General features: G+C 37.1%; 5 protein-coding genes across 5 annotated transcripts; 3 read left to right on the top strand and 2 right to left on the bottom strand. All coding sequences in view use genetic code 12, as the record gives it.

Moving 5' to 3' along the window:
- Positions 1-400: 400 nt before the first annotated feature.
- CTRG_01039 (uncharacterized protein) lies at positions 401-2,359 on the top strand (the record flags this gene model as incomplete). Its single annotated transcript, XM_002546211.1, has 1 exon — positions 401-2,359. One exon carries the CDS (start codon positions 401-403, stop codon positions 2,357-2,359), a length of 1,959 nt encoding a protein of 652 aa, XP_002546257.1.
- A 4,018-nt stretch (positions 2,360-6,377) lies between these two features.
- On the top strand, positions 6,378-7,970 carry CTRG_01038 (uncharacterized protein; the record flags this gene model as incomplete). Its single annotated transcript, XM_002546210.1, has 1 exon — positions 6,378-7,970. The coding sequence occupies one exon, from the start codon at positions 6,378-6,380 to the stop codon at positions 7,968-7,970; it is 1,593 nt and encodes a 530-aa protein (XP_002546256.1).
- Positions 7,971-9,844: 1,874 nt separating this feature from the next.
- CTRG_01037 (uncharacterized protein) lies at positions 9,845-10,477 on the top strand (the record flags this gene model as incomplete). Its single annotated transcript, XM_002546209.1, has 1 exon — positions 9,845-10,477. One exon carries the CDS (start codon positions 9,845-9,847, stop codon positions 10,475-10,477), a length of 633 nt encoding a protein of 210 aa, XP_002546255.1.
- A 191-nt stretch (positions 10,478-10,668) lies between these two features.
- On the bottom strand, positions 10,669-12,177 carry CTRG_01036 (uncharacterized protein; the record flags this gene model as incomplete). The annotated part of the gene is made up of 1 exon (XM_002546208.1): positions 10,669-12,177. The coding sequence occupies one exon, from the start codon at positions 12,175-12,177 to the stop codon at positions 10,669-10,671; it is 1,509 nt and encodes a 502-aa protein (XP_002546254.1).
- A 465-nt stretch (positions 12,178-12,642) lies between these two features.
- Positions 12,643-17,712, bottom strand: MMS22 (Mms22p; the record flags this gene model as incomplete). Its single annotated transcript, XM_002546207.1, has 1 exon — positions 12,643-17,712. The coding sequence occupies one exon, from the start codon at positions 17,710-17,712 to the stop codon at positions 12,643-12,645; it is 5,070 nt and encodes a 1,689-aa protein (XP_002546253.1).
- Positions 17,713-17,726: the final 14 nt, after the last annotated feature.

Here is a 17,726-nt window from a genome sequence, read left to right as displayed (position 1 = left end):
ATCTACTGCCCTGTCTACTATTGAGAATTCAAGTGTTATTGCTTCAATTACCAGTAGTGAACTTATTGCTACTGAGTCTTCAAGTTTTGTCGCCTCTATCAGTGACATCAACAGTAACTTGGTATCTTCGTCTGATGGTTCTGGTAATGATGGAATTTCTAGTGACTCTACTTTGTCGTCGGTTATTTCAAGTTCGGATGAAGCTTCATCTTCCTTTGCTATAGAATCTCAATCTGTCACTGGGGTCTCTTGGTCAACTACAACAACAGAGTCTTCTGTTCTCGGATCGAAAGTATCTTCATGGGACTCTTCGTCTTTCCTTGAAACATCTGTGACATTGGTACCATCATCTAGTGACGAGACATCAAATAATGACGTCTCTTCAACCTCGATAGAAGGTATGTCTTCTGTTGGATCAAGTAGGTTGGACTCTGGTGCTGAAAGCTCAACTGTTATGTCAACGGGTTCTTCTATGATTGATTCAACTACATACAAGGAGGAACTGTCTTCTTTGTCTGATATTCAATCAGCAAGTGAACTTACTTCATTTTCTTCTTCTACCATAAGTGAAACTGGAAGTGAAATAACTATTGTATCGTCATCAATTCAAGGATCATCTAATGTTGAAAGTGTGTCTGAGGATACTGAGCAATCTATTGTTACTGTTTCTTTTACTAGTCTTGAATCTGAATCATCTGTTCTTCAAATATATTCTAGTGAGTCTGTAAGTGATGCTGGGTCTATTTCTGTATCTGCTTCCTTGCTGCAAGTTACTTCATCCGTTATTGAGTCTTCCTTGTCCATTACATCATCTACTGACACACCATTACCTGATACTGTTTCTGTATCTGTATCTAACGTTCAATCTGCTCCCGGCACTGAAGCTTCGGGTAGTTTAACTGAGACTGGACTTGAAGAATCCATTTCTGAACCAGTACCATCTGATATTGAAAATCAATCTTCTAGTTCAACATCAGGTACAACTTCTGTTTCTACAAGTTCTCAACCAGAAGGATTCACCACTACTGTCACCTCCCAAACCACTGAAACTACTGTTGTTCCAAACCCATCAACTGAAGGTGGTAACGTTCCAACTGAATCTGAAGGTGCTCCGCAAGAATCAATTGAAGGTGTTCCACAAGAATCAACTGAAGGTGTTCCACAAGAATCAACTGAAGGTGGTAACGTTCCAACTGAATCCGAAGGTGCTCCACAAGAATCAACTGAAGGTGGTAACGTTCCAACTGAATCCGAAGGTGCTCCGCAAGAATCAACTGAAGGTGGTAACGTTCCAACTGAATCCGAAGGTGCTCCACAACAACAATCATCGTCCGATAGTGACGATACCACTTCTCAACCAGAAGGATTCACCACTACTGTTACCTCCCAAACCACCGAAACTACTGTTGTTCCAAACCCATCAACTGAAGGTGCTCCACAAGAATCAACTGAAGGTGCTCCACAAGAATCAACTGAAGGCGGTAACGTTCCAACTGAATCCGAAGGTGCTCCACAAGAATCAACTGAAGGTGTTCCACAAGAATCAACTGAAGGTGTTCCACAAGAATCAACTGAAGGTGGTAACGTTCCAACTGAATCCGAAGGTGCTCCACAACAACAATCATCGTCCGATAGTGACGATACCACTTCTCAACCAGAAGGATTCACCACTACTGTTGCCTCCCAAACCACCGAAACAACTGTTGTTCCAAACCCATCAACTGAAGGCGGTGAAACGCCAGTTGAATCTCAAGATGTTCCAGGTGAAGGTAATGTTGATTCCTCTGTTTCCACTGCATCATCTGGTGGTGATAACAATGCTGGTTCCACTTCAGGTCCACAACCAACAGCTGATTCTTCTTCTGGTACAGGATCTCCAAGTGACATCGCTTCTGAACAGGTTCCACAAACCGATGGCTTACCAAACACTGCCGCTTCTACTGTTCAACCATCTGGTTCTGGATCCGGTGCTGGTTCTAATGTTGACACATCCCATTCTGAGGATGCTGTTGCTTCGATTGCTACAGATGGTAACGACCACCCAGATACTACTACTACTACTGCTACTAATACTAATACTGCTGAGGAATCTGCATCCAGCCCTGGTGTTGAAGGAGCTCCAACCACAAGTGATTCTACTACTGAAGGAACCGTGGGCACCAGTCGAGTCACACCATCTACTTTGGTTACTAGTACTGAAAGTAGTTTTGTTACCCCACAAGGTTCTACATCCGTTCCACAAGCATCGGCATCTGGGTACAACTCGGTTACTGTCTCTACCTATGAAGGCTCTTCATCGTTCGCTCAAGTTTCTTCATGGATGGTCGCTATTTTCACAGTATTATCCATCATGTTTTAGACTTAAGAAGTTTAAGATTTAAATCAGTTACTATTTCTTGATTTTGTTATTCTCGTTATATTTTACATTATTATTTTCGTTTCGTATATTTTTGATTGTTTTTTGTTTTGCATTATTTTTTTAGTTTCCGTTTACATATTTTTCGGTTTGCAATGTGTACTATATTTGTTTTATGGCACCTGTGAGTATAGTAATATATACAGTCTTTTTTAATTGTATTTCTAATTAAAGTGAACGTAGGTATCATATATCGGTGTGTCAAGATTATTTTGTACTATTTGAAGGAAAATGTTTAACTTACAGCAACCAATAATTCTGTTACACGTGTAATCTGTGACTACATTTAATTCATATTAATATATGTGTATATATATTCAACATATGATATGAGCAAATATGGTCAGTTAACAAAGACATTTTATATCCTGACCCTATGAACTTATTAATTCTCATTGATTTTAATTGAATTCGTCATGCCAGGAACAATAATTTCATGTACTTGGTAGAAACAATTGATTTAAACCACGGTATACGCGTGTTTTTGAATAACTTGGTTTGTTGTTGTTTATTTTAATTTTTTATGGATTCACGCGTTTGTTTACTTCTTTTTTTGTATCTTAAACTCGGCCGAAAATTTCACTATGAAATGAGGGAATTTTTTTTCTTTTTTGTGCCTCGGAAGATATTGAGTCAACCAATCACGAGTGGTGAAATCAATATTCATAATAACTGTGTCATTAAACTAAAGCAGAAAAAAGGGGGGTTCAAAGTTGATAAAATTGCTACTAGGAGTTTTACCTATTTTCTGTAGTTATAATGGATTGAATTAAAGATCCGGTGTGTGATAGAAATGTGAAATTTTAGGTAAAACGTAGATGTCACATAATTTACTTTGAAAATTTAACCAATTCAGTAATAAAATTGGTTTCTACTAGAAAAAGAAAAACCGAAAGCCATAACTTTAAGGGACTAATCAGCAGCTCATCACACTATAAATATATTATCAATATATCCTCATTGAAACAAATATCCAAAGCTTGGTATAAATTTGATATGATAGCCACTCCCTTCTCGGGTAGATGATCAAAAATTTGTTTCGAGTACACGCATAGTTGAGGATTTCTCTTAGCCAACTTTTGTATTTAGAGAACTGGCGCATCTAGCTATCATCAGTCTTGTATTAGGTATTAGCATTTCAAAGTAATTCCAATGCCAAGTATCATACGATTAAGATATAAAAATATGATGTGAATTTTTATGGTACATGAGAATTTTTCAAGTACATGTAGCAGAAGAATGTTTAAGCTGGTGGTTCGGGTTGGACAAGCGTGCGTAAAACTAACAAGAAAGAAGAAAAAGAAGAAGCAGAAAAAAAAAAAACTAAAACAAGGCGATGATAAACATTTGATTAATTCTTAACATTAGCGAGCAAAGAATATGGACTATGGTATATTTTTAGAGTTGGTAACAAAAGTGCCTAAAATTTCGTGTTTTTGACTACCCCGTGATCGATAAATATAAGAGATGAATGTATAATGGACTAGAGGCGTTGATCAACAATACAGTGAACTACAGCCGGGAACTTTGTTATTTTTAGTTTACACCTTCAAGAAGACGTTTCGTTTGGATAAAGTTGAATTTGACCTGCTACTTGTTTCCCCCTTCCTTTAACACTGTATTGTCAGAACAACGTCATTATGCACATGTGAAACTAACAGACCGATAAATTGGAAGTTTGGTGTATTGAAGTTAGAAAGAAAGGGACGACAATACACTTGACATAAGCGCGCAAACATACACCAAATGTTCTTCTAGAAGAATGAATGCAAGTGATTTACATTAGTTTGGACATGAATTAAACATGAAATAGTTGTTCTTGTAAAAATGTACAAAATTAGACATGGCTGTCTTCTTTAGTAATAACAAAAAAATAAGACAAATTTAAAGAATTGCGCTTCAGACAATTTCATATGCACGCTACCCTTTAAATTCTTGAGGAAGTGCAATGGTTATGTATGGAAGCAGTTATTTTTATTCATTTATTTCACTATTGGCCAACTTTATTCCTCAACCGGAAAGTCATTAGCATTCATCTACACGCCCGTGTAAAAATACATCACTTTAACATCATGTATTAGGACGCCCTTACTAGAAATTCTCCAGCAAATTGAAAATGCCAAAGTAATGATTATCTCATTACAATGGACGAAATAGCATCAGCTCATCGCTTCGTATCTTTGCGAGCTGTACGAAGCTAGACTTTATAAAATTATTGTTGGAAACAATCATATTCTTATTCAAAATAGATCTTTCATTCCAGCATATTTGGTGATAGTAAACGATTGTTATATAAATCACACGACAGGTTTATCTTTTCTCTGCCATTTTGTACATCTTCGTCTTTGATCCATAAATGTATACATGGAGGGGGGCAGGAGGAGGAGGAGGAGGAGGAAGAGAGGAATAGCAAAGGGGAGGTCAGGATTTGGTTGAACACCTGTGGCACAAAATTTTTCAAACTCGTGGCAAATTACCTTAAGCAATAAAAAATGAACACAAAAAAGAAGTAGCGTGTTCTAATTTTAACTCACTTGGAACATGAAATACCTGGAAACTGATCGGATAATATCACCCACCTTTATAGTACAAATGGAATGTCTCAAATCTTTCATTCATTATATTTATATAGGTTCAACAAAGCCATTTTGATAGATAAGCGATCAACATTATCATTTGGATAATAATTATGAGAACTACTTCTGAATATAGTTCAAATACCTAAACATTATTTCTTGTGGTGGTTAGCAGGAAACCCGAAAGAATAATTGCACTTGAACAATTACTCTATTCTTCACTCCCAGTTTCTAACTTATTTTTTTTTGTGGCTAGAAGAGGTAGAAGGTTATGATGTCATGAAAGTGGATTCGGCACTAGCACAGTAGTTTCAATAAACTGTTGCAATTCAAATGCTGACTAAAAATTCTTTACATGAAAGAACGGGAATTTTGATTCTAGTTTTTCATGCATGGTTAAGAGCAATTACCTAGGTTAATCGTAAGCAACTATTGGCTGAAATGCTCTTGGGCAACTGACGATGATGAGCATCATGATAAGATGCACTAGCTACGGGTTTATGGCAAACAATTAAAGAAAGTAGATAAAAGTAAATCTATAACGGTTGTAGTGTCAATCAGTGTTATTTTCTACGAAATACAATACCAACGATCTAACCAACTCTCTTTTAAATTTTGTTCTCCAAACCAAAGTATAATAACCCTATTGAAATTATTTGAGTCAAAATATTTTTAACTATTATCACTATTACGAAATAATACTTCTTTGGGGGGGGGTTAGTACATTATTTGTTAACCATGTGGCGAACTAAACTGTTTCATGTAAGTGACTAATGCACTATTTTTAGTTTACAGGGAAACCTTCATGTTCTTTTATTAAATTATGAAGACCCCTTTTAAACTGCAAACTTGGGAGGACCCTACCCATAGCATAGTTTGACAAATTGTTTCTAATTAATTGATAGTTGGTATCACATAGCTTTAAAGGAAAACCGATTTGTATGTAGCCCTTAGATACACTATGATTTTATGCTTCCATTTAATGCGAACAAAACAAATCCAAAGCGAGAATTGGACAGAACAAAAAAAAAGGAGTTGATGTGAAAATTTTCTTTTCTTTTTTTTTTTTTTTTTTTTTTTCACAACTATTTAACGTTCTATTCACAAAATGTTGATATGAATAAACCCAGAAATTCCTGCATTGTCTAACTGAATCCTGTGGTTAGAATTTTGACCAATATGACCTTTATGAGAATTCTAAACATTCCCGACATTACCTTTCAATATGAAAGTTGTGCAGAGTTATGATTTATCTAATCATTCCAGCTTGTTGAATAGCATTTCAGAGCCATGAAGAATTTCACATAAATAGAGGATTGAATTCCCTCGGATTTATCGAATTTTTCATTGTAACCAAGTCATCTACGAATCAATCACTATTCAATATGAAGCTCATTGGATTTGGTTTGCTATTACTGTCTTTGGCTACTTTGGTGGCACCGAAGGAAATTTCTGGTGTTTTCACTTCCTTTGATTCATTAAAATGGAACGAAGATCTGAATGATTTTAGAGGTCCAGCTAGTCCTACTTGGAAAGCAACATTGGGATGGTCTTTGGATGGTACTAAGGTCAATCCAGGTGATACATTCACCTTGATTATGCCTTGTGTTTTTAAATTTATCACTGAACAGACTACTATTGATTTAACAGCAAACGGTGTGAACTATGCTACATGTACCTTTCATGCTGGTGAAGAATTTACTGCATTTTCAAGTGTTGGATGTGTTGTTAAGGACGCTTTGAAATCTAACATCCAGGCCTTTGGTACTGTTACAATTCCATTTACTTTCAATGTTGGTGGCACTGGTACTTCTGTCAGTTTGCAAGATTCTACTTGTTTTACTACTGGTGATAATATTGTCACTTTCCAAGATGGTGATAACAAACTTTCGATTACTGCCAATTTCGAACCTACAGGTGCTTCTAGAAGCGATTTAATTGCCAATGCCAGATCAATTCCATCACTTGAGAAAATGACCCACCTTGTCATTGCTCCTGATTGTCCAAGTGGTTTTAAAAGTGGTACTATATCTTTGAATACAAATAATGGTGCTGATATTGACTGTGCCCAGGTACATGTTGGTATGACTAATTTTATTAATCCGTGGAACTACCCAACTAATTCCGAACAGAATTTCTCAAAACAACCAACCTGTAATGAAGGAAGTTTCACTCTTTCATTTGAAAGTGTTCCTGCCGGTTTCAGACCATTCTTTGATGTTATGGTTACTCCTAAAGGGAAAATGGGTTTTGACTACAAGTATAGTGTTGTCTGTGCAGATGGTGAATCTCTTGAGCATCCTACTCACTATGACTGGGGTACTTATAACACTCAAACAGCCGATAGTAATGGGGCTATTTTAGTTATCACTACAAGAACCGGTACACAATCAACTACTAGTGTTACTACTTTACCTTTTGATCCAAGTAAAGATCATACTAAAACAGTCGAAGTTATTGAACCAATTCCAACAACAACAATCACAACTTCATATGTCGGTGTCACTACTTCCTATACCACCATTACAGGTACAATTGGTGGAACTGCTACCGTTATTGTTGATGAACCGTATCATACCACAACCACCGTTTACACATCTTGGACTGGTGAAGGAACCACATTATATACTGTTACCGCTTCAACTGATTCAGTAGACACTGTGTATGTTGAAACCCCCGTACCAAATCCAACTGTTACTACCACTGAATATGGCTCTGTTTCTGCTGCTACTACCTACACCGAAACTGCTACTCACGGTGGTACCGACACTGTTCACATCATTGAACCAATCAACCCAATTGTTACTACCACTGAGTATGGTTCTGTTTCTGCTGCAACCACCATCACCTACACCAACCCACCAGGTGAAACTGACACTGTTTTGGTCATCGACCCATTGAACCCAACTGTTACTACCACTGAGTACGGTTCTGTTTCTGCTGCAACCACCATCACCTACACAATACCCACCAGGTGAAACTGACACTGTTTTGGTCATCGACCCATTGAACCCAACTGTTACTACCACCGAATACGAAGATGTTTCTGTTGCTACTACTTATACCGAAACTGCTACTCACGGTGGTACCGACACTGTTCACGTCATTGAACCAATCAACCCAACTGTCACCACCACTGAGTACGGTTCTGTTTCTGCTGCAACCACCATCACCTACACCAACCCACCAGGTGAAACTGACACTGTTTTGGTCATCGACCCATTGAACCCAACTGTTACTACCACCGAATACGAAGATGTTTCTGTTGCTACTACTTATACCGAAACTGCTACTCACGGTGGTACCGACACTGTTCACGTCATTGAACCAATCAACCCAACTGTCACCACCACTGAGTACGGTTCTGTTTCTGCTGCAACCACCATCACCTACACCAACCCACCAGGTGAAACTGACACTGTTTTGGTTATCGACCCATTGAACCCAACTGTTACTACCACCGAATACGAAGATGTTTCTGTTGCTACTACTTATACCGAAACTGCTACTCACGGTGGTACCGACACTGTTCACGTCATTGAACCAATCAACCCAACTGTCACCACCACTGAGTATGGTTCTGTTTCTGCTGCAACCACCATCACCTACACCAACCCACCAGGTGAAACTGACACTGTTTTGGTCATCGACCCATTGAACCCAACTGTCACCACCACTGAGTATGGTTCTGTTTCTGCTGCAACCACCATCACCTACACCAACCCACCAGGTGAAACTGACACTGTTTTGGTCGTCGAACCAATTTCGTCGGTTGTTCCCGTGTTACCAAGTAGCAGTGGGCCACACTATTACAACACTACCATTTCTGCATCTTCGTTATCACATACTAATGAGGAGGAGTTTTCAACCGCTGATTTTTATGTTTCTAGTTCCACAAACGATGTATCATCGTTCGGTGAAAGCGTATCTTCAAGTGAGTTGGTTACCTCGTCGGTTTCTTCTTCATTGACTGAGGATTGGTTGAGTGTTGAAAGTTCCACTTCACATAAGTCATTGTCTGCTGACGAATCAATTGTTACTTTTGAATCAGAAATTAGTCACGAGTCACAAGAAACTACCGGATCATTTGGAGCAAGTGAAACTGACTCAACAATTGGTCAACTGTATATTGGTTCTTCTTACTTATCCTCAGTTTCAAAAGAATCTATTTCTAAATCCGTTTGTATAAGCACTGAAGCTACAATTTCATTCTCGTCAACTGAAATCGACGAACTTCCAACTGAATCTGAAGGTGCTCCGCAAGAATCAACTGAAGGTGGTAACGTTCCAACTGAATCCGAAGGTGCTCCACAAGAATCAACTGAAGGCGGTAACGTTCCAACTGAATCCGAAGGTGCTCCACAAGAATCAACTGAAGGTGTTCCACAAGAATCAACTGAAGGTGTTCCACAAGAATCAACTGAAGGTGGTAACGTTCCAACTGAATCCGAAGGTGCTCCACAACAACAATCATCGTCCGATAGTGACGATACCACTTCTCAACCAGAAGGATTCACCACTACTGTTACCTCCCAAACCACCGAAACTACTGTTGTTCCAAACCCATCAACTGAAGGTGCTCCACAAGAATCAACTGAAGGTGCTCCACAAGAATCAACTGAAGGCGGTAACGTTCCAACTGAATCCGAAGGTGCTCCACAAGAATCAACTGAAGGTGGTAACGTTCCAACTGAATCCGAAGGTGCTCCACAACAACAATCATCGTCCGATAGTGACGATACCACTTCTCAACCAGAAGGATTCACCACTACTGTTACCTCCCAAACCACCGAAACAACTGTTGTTCCAAACCCATCAACTGAAGGCGGTGAAACGCCAGTTGAATCTCAAGATGTTCCAGGTGAAGGTAATGTTGATTCCTCTGTTTCCACTGCATCATCTGGTGGTGATAACAATGCTGGTTCCACTTCAGGTCCACAACCAACTGCTGATTCTCCTTCTGGTACAGGATCTCCAAGTGACATCGCTTCTGAACAGGTTCCACAAACCGATGGCTTACCAAACACTGCCGCTTCTACTGTTCAACCATCTGGTTCTGGATCCGGTGCTGGTTCTAATGTTGACACATCCCATTCTGAGGATGCTGTTGCTTCGATTGCTACAGATGGTAACGACCACCCAGATACTACTACTACTACTGCTACTAATACTAATACTGCTGAGGAATCTGCATCCAGCCCTGGTGTTGAAGGAGCTCCAACCACAAGTGATTCTACTACTGAAGGAACCGTGGGCACCAGTCGAGTCACACCATCTACTTTGGTTACTAGTACTGAAAGTAGTTTTGTTACCCCACAAGGTTCTACATCCGTTCCACAAGCATCGGCATCTGGGTACAACTCGGTTACTGTCTCTACCTATGAAGGCTCTTCATCGTTCGCTCAAGTTTCTTCATGGATGGTCGCTATTTTCACAGTATTATCCATCATGTTTTAAAATTGAATCATTCTCTTTTATTTATTAGTGTTTTTCTTGTTATGTTTTTGTTTTTACTAGTTGTTGGATTCAAAGTTTTTACTGTTATGTAACAATTAGTTTGTATTTTCGTTTTTTAGATTTTGTTTACATTGTTTTCGGTTTGTTTTGTTTTCGCTTAGTATATTTTTTTGTTGTATATGCGTTAAATAGTAGTAAGTATGTATATTCTTCAGATTTCTATAAATTATTTCGCTTATAATTCTTGGAGTACTTTCTCATTATCAATAGCCATACTACTAGAAGAATACCAAACATAACACTGATAACTAGTGGATAGTTGCGGAGACCCGCAGCACTTGATTCAGCTAAAAGCCCGATAAGAAACGGCATTCCAGCACCACCACCACCTCCAAAGGCACAAATAAATCCAATTCCAGATACTTGGTATTTGACAGGCAAGATATTGACCAGTGAGACAATTGTAGTAGGGAAAATAGGACCGACTGCAGTTCCGGTTATCAACACCACAATAAACAAAAGAACTGTCCAATGAGTGAACGCTAGAAGGTAAAACATCACACAACCAATAAATGAGATAAGAATGTACACAAAATTAGCCCATAGTTCTGTACTAAAGAAATGAGCAGTAACAAATCCAAGAAAGATTCTACCAATTGTTACTCCACACCAAAAAGTTGTTGCCATATGAGAAGCCCCAACATAATCTAATATATCCATTCTTGTTAAAAATGAAACCATCCAGGCGGCGAACGCTGCTTCACCACCAACATAAATAAATAGGATGATAGCAAATGACCAAACTAATGGTGACTTCAACGTTTGTGTAAAGCTAGCAGTATGGCTATCGTCATCATTATTATCGGAATAACCATTGTTTTCAAAGTCATCAACTTCAACTTCAAATTCTTGTTCATTGGTACTATTTTTATACAAATCCATTTCCATCTCCATTATGTTTGGTTGTTTGGCTTTTTCATGGCGCAATTGTGCCATATATTTGTACTTCTTAGGAGTTTCATACAAGAAAGTCAAAATCACTGCTGTCAAACACAATCCTGCAATTACACTCAAAACGACATAATAATTATTCCATTCCCACCGATTCTCCGGCTTGGATAAAAGATAAGTTATCAATGCTGGAGAAATCAAGCTACCAACTCCATAACATCCATGTAGAATACCCAATAATTGATTTGAATCTGTTAAATTTCCCATCCACGTATTTAAAGACGCATCCAATGTCCCAAATCCAACTCCACTCATAAAGTAACAAATCAAGAAAACAGAGAACGGAGGTTTGTGCGAAATTATTAAATATGCTAGCGTCATGGAAGTAGAACCAAGTACAGCGACTCCTCGAATACCCAAATAATCATGTGTGATACTATTAACCATGGCGGTGACCAAATAACCAGTCACTGAACAAAAATATATGAAACTAATTTGTATATCATTAATAGAGTAATGGTCTTGTAATTTTGGAAGAATCGTACCCACTGTTTGTTCGGCTAATCCAAATAAGATGAATACAGCAAATGAAGTTAAAATCTGAAGCTTTAATAGTTTAGATAACCTCCAATTAGTTGAATCTATGGTTAAGATTTCTCCTTCAAATTCAACTTCATGTCTAATATTCTGAAATTCTGGTTTAGGTGTTGCCGATGGTGATGATGATGACGATGATGTTATCAATAAGTCTAAATCATTTTGAGTTCCCTGTGACATGGTAATTGGTGGCGATATAAAAAGAATACATGGTTGATCATATTGGGCAGGGATCTGTTGAGATTTTTCTTCTTTATTTCTTTTTTTTTTTTCTCCAATTTTCCATTCAATCTTAAATCCGCGGTGATTTTTCCGATAAACTTTGCGCTGCAATTAAATTCTTATGCATAAAGGAAAAATAATGTGGGGGAGGGGAGAGCAAAAAGAATTCCATGAATCAGATGAAATGGGCCAATGAAATTTTAATTAATAGCACCACTAAAGCGAAACACATCGAACTAATTGAGGAATACTTCTTCTCTTTAAATAACCAATGTTGGAAGAAAGTTCTATCCAGATTATGTCGGATTTATAATGAAATTGCACGTAATTTGTATACTGATTGACGGAACATGCATAGATGCTTGACATTCTTCTGACAGAGTTCATCTAAGAACTATACTAATATAAACCTATATATGCAATCTAAAATACAAAATCAAAGTCAAGTGTTCTATTCTCAGAATCAATCATATTGGTTTTAAGAAGGAAGGTCTCCGAAATCAACATTCTTTTGGCTATGTCCAAATTGTCCTGGGTGATGTCTTCAAACGATGGTTCATTTGAAAATCCACCATCGATTATATCCAATAACTTAAATGAAGAATAAGAACATGCCAAATTTTGCGATTCATACTGTTCCTGTCGAGAAGTTCCTTTGAATGAAGTCCACATATCTTGGATTTCATTTCTGTCACTATACCCGTTGAATAATGTTTTACAAAAATTTAAAATTGAACATATTGATCTCATGGCGGAAATTCTGAAAAATTTGTCAGATATGGAAATAGGACACATGATGGTTGGTAGCTCCATAAGCAATCTCAAGAATCTTTTAAAATTAACGTTTAATATATGAAACTTGAAACATCTAATATTACTATCCAAAAAATCCAAGAACACATGTATTATTCTCCACTTTGTAGAATTCCCAATCAGTATATCTTGTGCATAAATGGAAACCAAATGGTAAATCAATTCAACCCCGTCTCCAAACGTGAATTTTTCAAGAACAGACACATAATCACCTCCAAAATATAGCGCATTATGAAATTCAGTAGCAAATGTTTGTAATTTCTGCTTCAAAGGTAATTTTTTTATTTTAAATTGAGTCCATTCATTTTCCAGTATACCAACTCTTGAAGCCAAGTTATGTACCGTGGATTCATCCACAATATCCGGGTCGCACTGTTTTTGGATTTCTTTGACAACACTGGAACAGAATACTTTATATTTTGTAGACGAGTAATACTTTTCAAATTCGGAATTCAAGGTCGTGAGTATTTCCTGAATGAATAATCGCTGTTCCACTTTACTGCACTTACGTGAATGCGTTATATTCCTAATTATGGACGTGATAACAGTGTGTCTCGAATTTTCAATTGTCGTAGAAGTGATATTATCATTATTTGGAAAAACAAAGAGATCCCATTTATCTTTGGTTAATTTTCTCATCAACTCACTTAAATAACAAGAGGGACTGAACCTTACCAAGTCTTTCAAAACTGATGTAGTTACAATATCTTGACAAGTTTTCAAATCATAGAATTTCAAGATATTCGCATAGAAATATAGAACGAACTTTTCACGCAGCTGATGGTTTCCCGTGTACGGAAATGTCTGCAAAACTAGTTGTTCCCAATTCCCGTTTAACAAATAAACACACAGAACCCAGATAGAAATCAAAATTTCAACCAAATCAACCACCTTGCTTTCTTCATTGACACTTGGTAACGGAATTCGACCCATTTGTTTCTGAAGAAGGAAAGAAACGCACTCCTCTAACTGTTCTATCGACTTTCTATATTTAGGCATCACCAAGTGTTTTTGTTTAACCAAAGATGCTGCAATAATGGAGTAGAGCTGGAAAATATCAGTGTTAATCCTATCAGGAATATTCTTGCCATCTATAACTTTCGATAATGCCAAAAACTGAACCATATGCGGTACGTAATCCAACGACTCACTCAATAAATCTCTTATGGAGTTTACAAATTTGTTCCAAAATTTCAAAACACCTATACCTGTAAAATAATTACAAATACAACATTGGACTACCAGAGATATTCCTTCAATTGGTAATTTTAGTTTCCTAGACATGGATATTTCTGTTAATGTCAATACTCCATTTGCAGCCAATTTTAAGAATTTCATATCATTTACCAGTTGAGTGGATGCTAGCAAGTTCGTCAATTGGGTTTTCAAATCAACACTCGAAACCAGAGCCAACAAGATGATAAAATTTAATCTATTGGTAAACATGATACGGTGTTCGTGATCATCGGTGTACAGAAAACTGTTATTTGAAAATAGTTTGGTAACCAATCTTTTAACTTTTGATGGATCTGATAATCCTGAAATATACCAATATAATAGTTGCATGAATTGTTCGAAAAAAGTATCACCTGGTATATCCAGTCTTGTTGAAACTTTACTCATTAATTCAGGAAATCCAATTTCGTCAGGAAAATTAGCAAACTTTCTCACAGTGATCGAGGCATAAATTTGCAACACAATCTTTTCATCAATGGGCCAATTATTTCTCTGATTCATTAAATAAACAATCTCGAGATATCTGTAATAAAATTCTGGATATGTCGAATAGTCTGCTTTCAGGTACACTAACTGTAGTGGGTTCCAAGAAAGATGATTCTGAGGAATAGAACTTATGCAAAACACTGCTTCTAATAGAACGTTAATATCCATTGGATCATACAGTTCTATGGCTGAAGAAATTGTAGACCACCATTTCTTTTCATTGTCTAATAACGCACACATGATGAAGAAAGATTCTGCCTCTTTCAGTTTTGCCCCAGTATCAATGTTGTATGATTCAAATGTGTCGAGTGAGAAAGTGTCAAAAAATAAATGCCAATATCTCACACTAACTTGTGTCAAATCAAAATTTGCATTGAAATCATTGAGCTGAGAAATCATTGCCATTGTGTATTGCAAGAGTAAACAATAAGGGATCATGGTTTTTATCATGCTTGATGTCAATGTATTGCAATTCAAAATATTCAATACCAACAATTGAGTTAACTTCCACTGTCTAGGATTTGGTGTTCTTTGAAGTATTAAATTCCATATCAAAAAGTCTTTCATAGTAGTATAGAACAACATCATTATACTTTCAATAGCCATTTGACCATTTTTGAAAATTTTTGCTAAATTGTTCAATGATTTTTCATACCTCAAAGTTGACCCGTCGATATCTACCAATGTAAGAACAACCGGCTCACCTAAATCATTAATGGTAACGGAATCTTTATTCATCTGATAAAATTTCCCACTTGCTAAATCAGTGATTTTTTTGAGGTTAATCTCATTTAACAAGCAACCATGGTCGAAAATTGGCTGCGATCCGAAAAGAAGCTCGGGAGCAATTTGTGGAGCCGAAGGATTAATAGTTCTATTCATATTGTTAACAAATCTCGTCTTACTTTCAGCTTCAAATATCGTAGTGGATAGAACAGGAGTTCTCAGGAATAAATAATCATTAGCAAACAAATCTCTAGTACGTCTAGTCATTTGGTTTCTGGCATCTTTATGCATAGTTATATTATGCTTCTTGACTCTGGTCTTGATAGAAGATTTAGATTTCCTCGTTTCATGGAGATCTCTAGGCATTGAAATTTTTTTAACTCGCAACCTACTATAAGAGTCATCCAGCGATTTTCTTGATGTCTTAGATTTCTTACCAGAAGACCAAATACCTGAATAGTTTGTGATGTCATTCTTCTTGGGCTTTCTGCTCCTATAATGCAAGCCACCAAATGAGCTTTCTCGTGCACCTGAACTTAAACTTTTTAAACTTTTCGATAATCTTGGGTTCCTTCTTGCATTCGCTTTATAATATTTTGAATTGGAAATTCTAGGTTCTGTACCATTCAGCTGACGCTTTTTACCCTTCAGATTACCCCTTGAACCCGTTGATAGCATATGATTGATATAGTCACCTTCTGGAACCTCAAAATCAAATACATCTGATGATTCACTTTGTTTCTTGTCGACATCTGAAGAGTCCAAAACTTCATAAACTGGCGGTATCATATCCAGGTTAGATGCAACATCACCAGCATATAGCTCTTCATCAGGTTCAACAGCCACGGTCCCATTAACACCAAATATATCTAGATCACTGTCGTGATCCAGCTCATCAACCTCTGATGATGAAGAAGCATCAGAAAACGGATCACTGTTATCAAAAGAATGAAAATTTTGTGCAACAGATGGTTCAATTTCAACTGGTTGATCATATAATTCGTGATAAAGCTCGTTGTTAGTATCATAAGTAATGTTATCATCAACAAATCCACTAAAGTCATCACGTTCTCTAGCCCGTCTTCTTACCGTCTTCCTAACGGCCATACCCTTCCTAGGCTTCACTAGATTGTCAAATTGCCTTTGTTTGCGTGTTAGTTTTTTGGCAGACGTATAAATTGACAATCTCTTAGCAGATTCTGGTAGCACACCTCTTAATGCATTCTTTTCTTTTCTAAATTTCCCACCAACTTGAACATATGCTTCTGACTTATCAGAGTCCGAGTCCGATTGATCGATGTCATCATCATCAATAATCATAGGATGGTGTCGTCTAAATTTTTCCAACAGATCATCCGGCTCGTTACTTGATTCATCAGTTTCATAATCTTGAGAATTGTAGCCATGTAATGTAAATTCGTTGTTTTCTTCATCGTCATTATCCTCGTTATCTAGGTCACTATTCTCTGGATGCTCATCGTTGTCAACTTTACTCTGTGATTCTTTTTCTTCTTGACGTTCATTCTCTTGCGCAATGTGAGATTGTCGACTGATTATTGTGTAGAAACTTTTACTCTTATACTTCTCATCCTTTGGGTATCTTCCTTTAAGTTTTATGTAATTATAATTCAAATATCTGACGACATCCTCCAAATTTTGATGATTTTCTTCATAGATTTCATTTAAATAATTGATATCTGATAGACCCAAATAATGCGCTTGGTCAGCAAGGTATGGATGGGTACTTGCAAAATTTCTCTTTCTCAAACTTCGTCCTGACATCGTGATATATGAGTTTGTTGTATTCAAATAGGACTGTAGATGATGTTCATTTTCTTGATCGTCGTGAGTTGTGGTATTTGTTGTAGTACCTGGAATTTCAGGTTCCCTATCATGTGAGATTGACGTAGTTCTTGATATATTAGAAGTTACTTTTGGCGGTAGTCTTCGAATCAAATCTAATGTATCCATATCTGACTCGTCGCTATCCTCATTAATGTCATTATTACTTGGCAGTAGATCGTTAATAACGGGTAGGTCTTCATTTGTAGATTGTTTAGTCTCATCAATAACTTCGAATGATATATTAGTCAACTCTTGTAGTCGTTTCCGCGTCACCTCTCTTTTGGTTGGCGTTAGTTGTAGTAATTGATTTGACAACAATTTCTTGTCAATGATTAATGTGTCCTGATTCTCGTCATTCTCGGAATCCGATATGTGATCTTGACTCATTGATAATTATTGCT

This window comes from Candida tropicalis (genome assembly GCF_000006335.3).
Source record: "Candida tropicalis MYA-3404 genomic scaffold supercont3.1, whole genome shotgun sequence".
Classification (NCBI taxonomy): domain Eukaryota; kingdom Fungi; phylum Ascomycota; class Pichiomycetes; order Serinales; family Debaryomycetaceae; genus Candida; species Candida tropicalis.
Note: the sequence above shows the minus strand (reverse complement) of the source record. Positions and strands in the feature narration are given on the sequence as shown.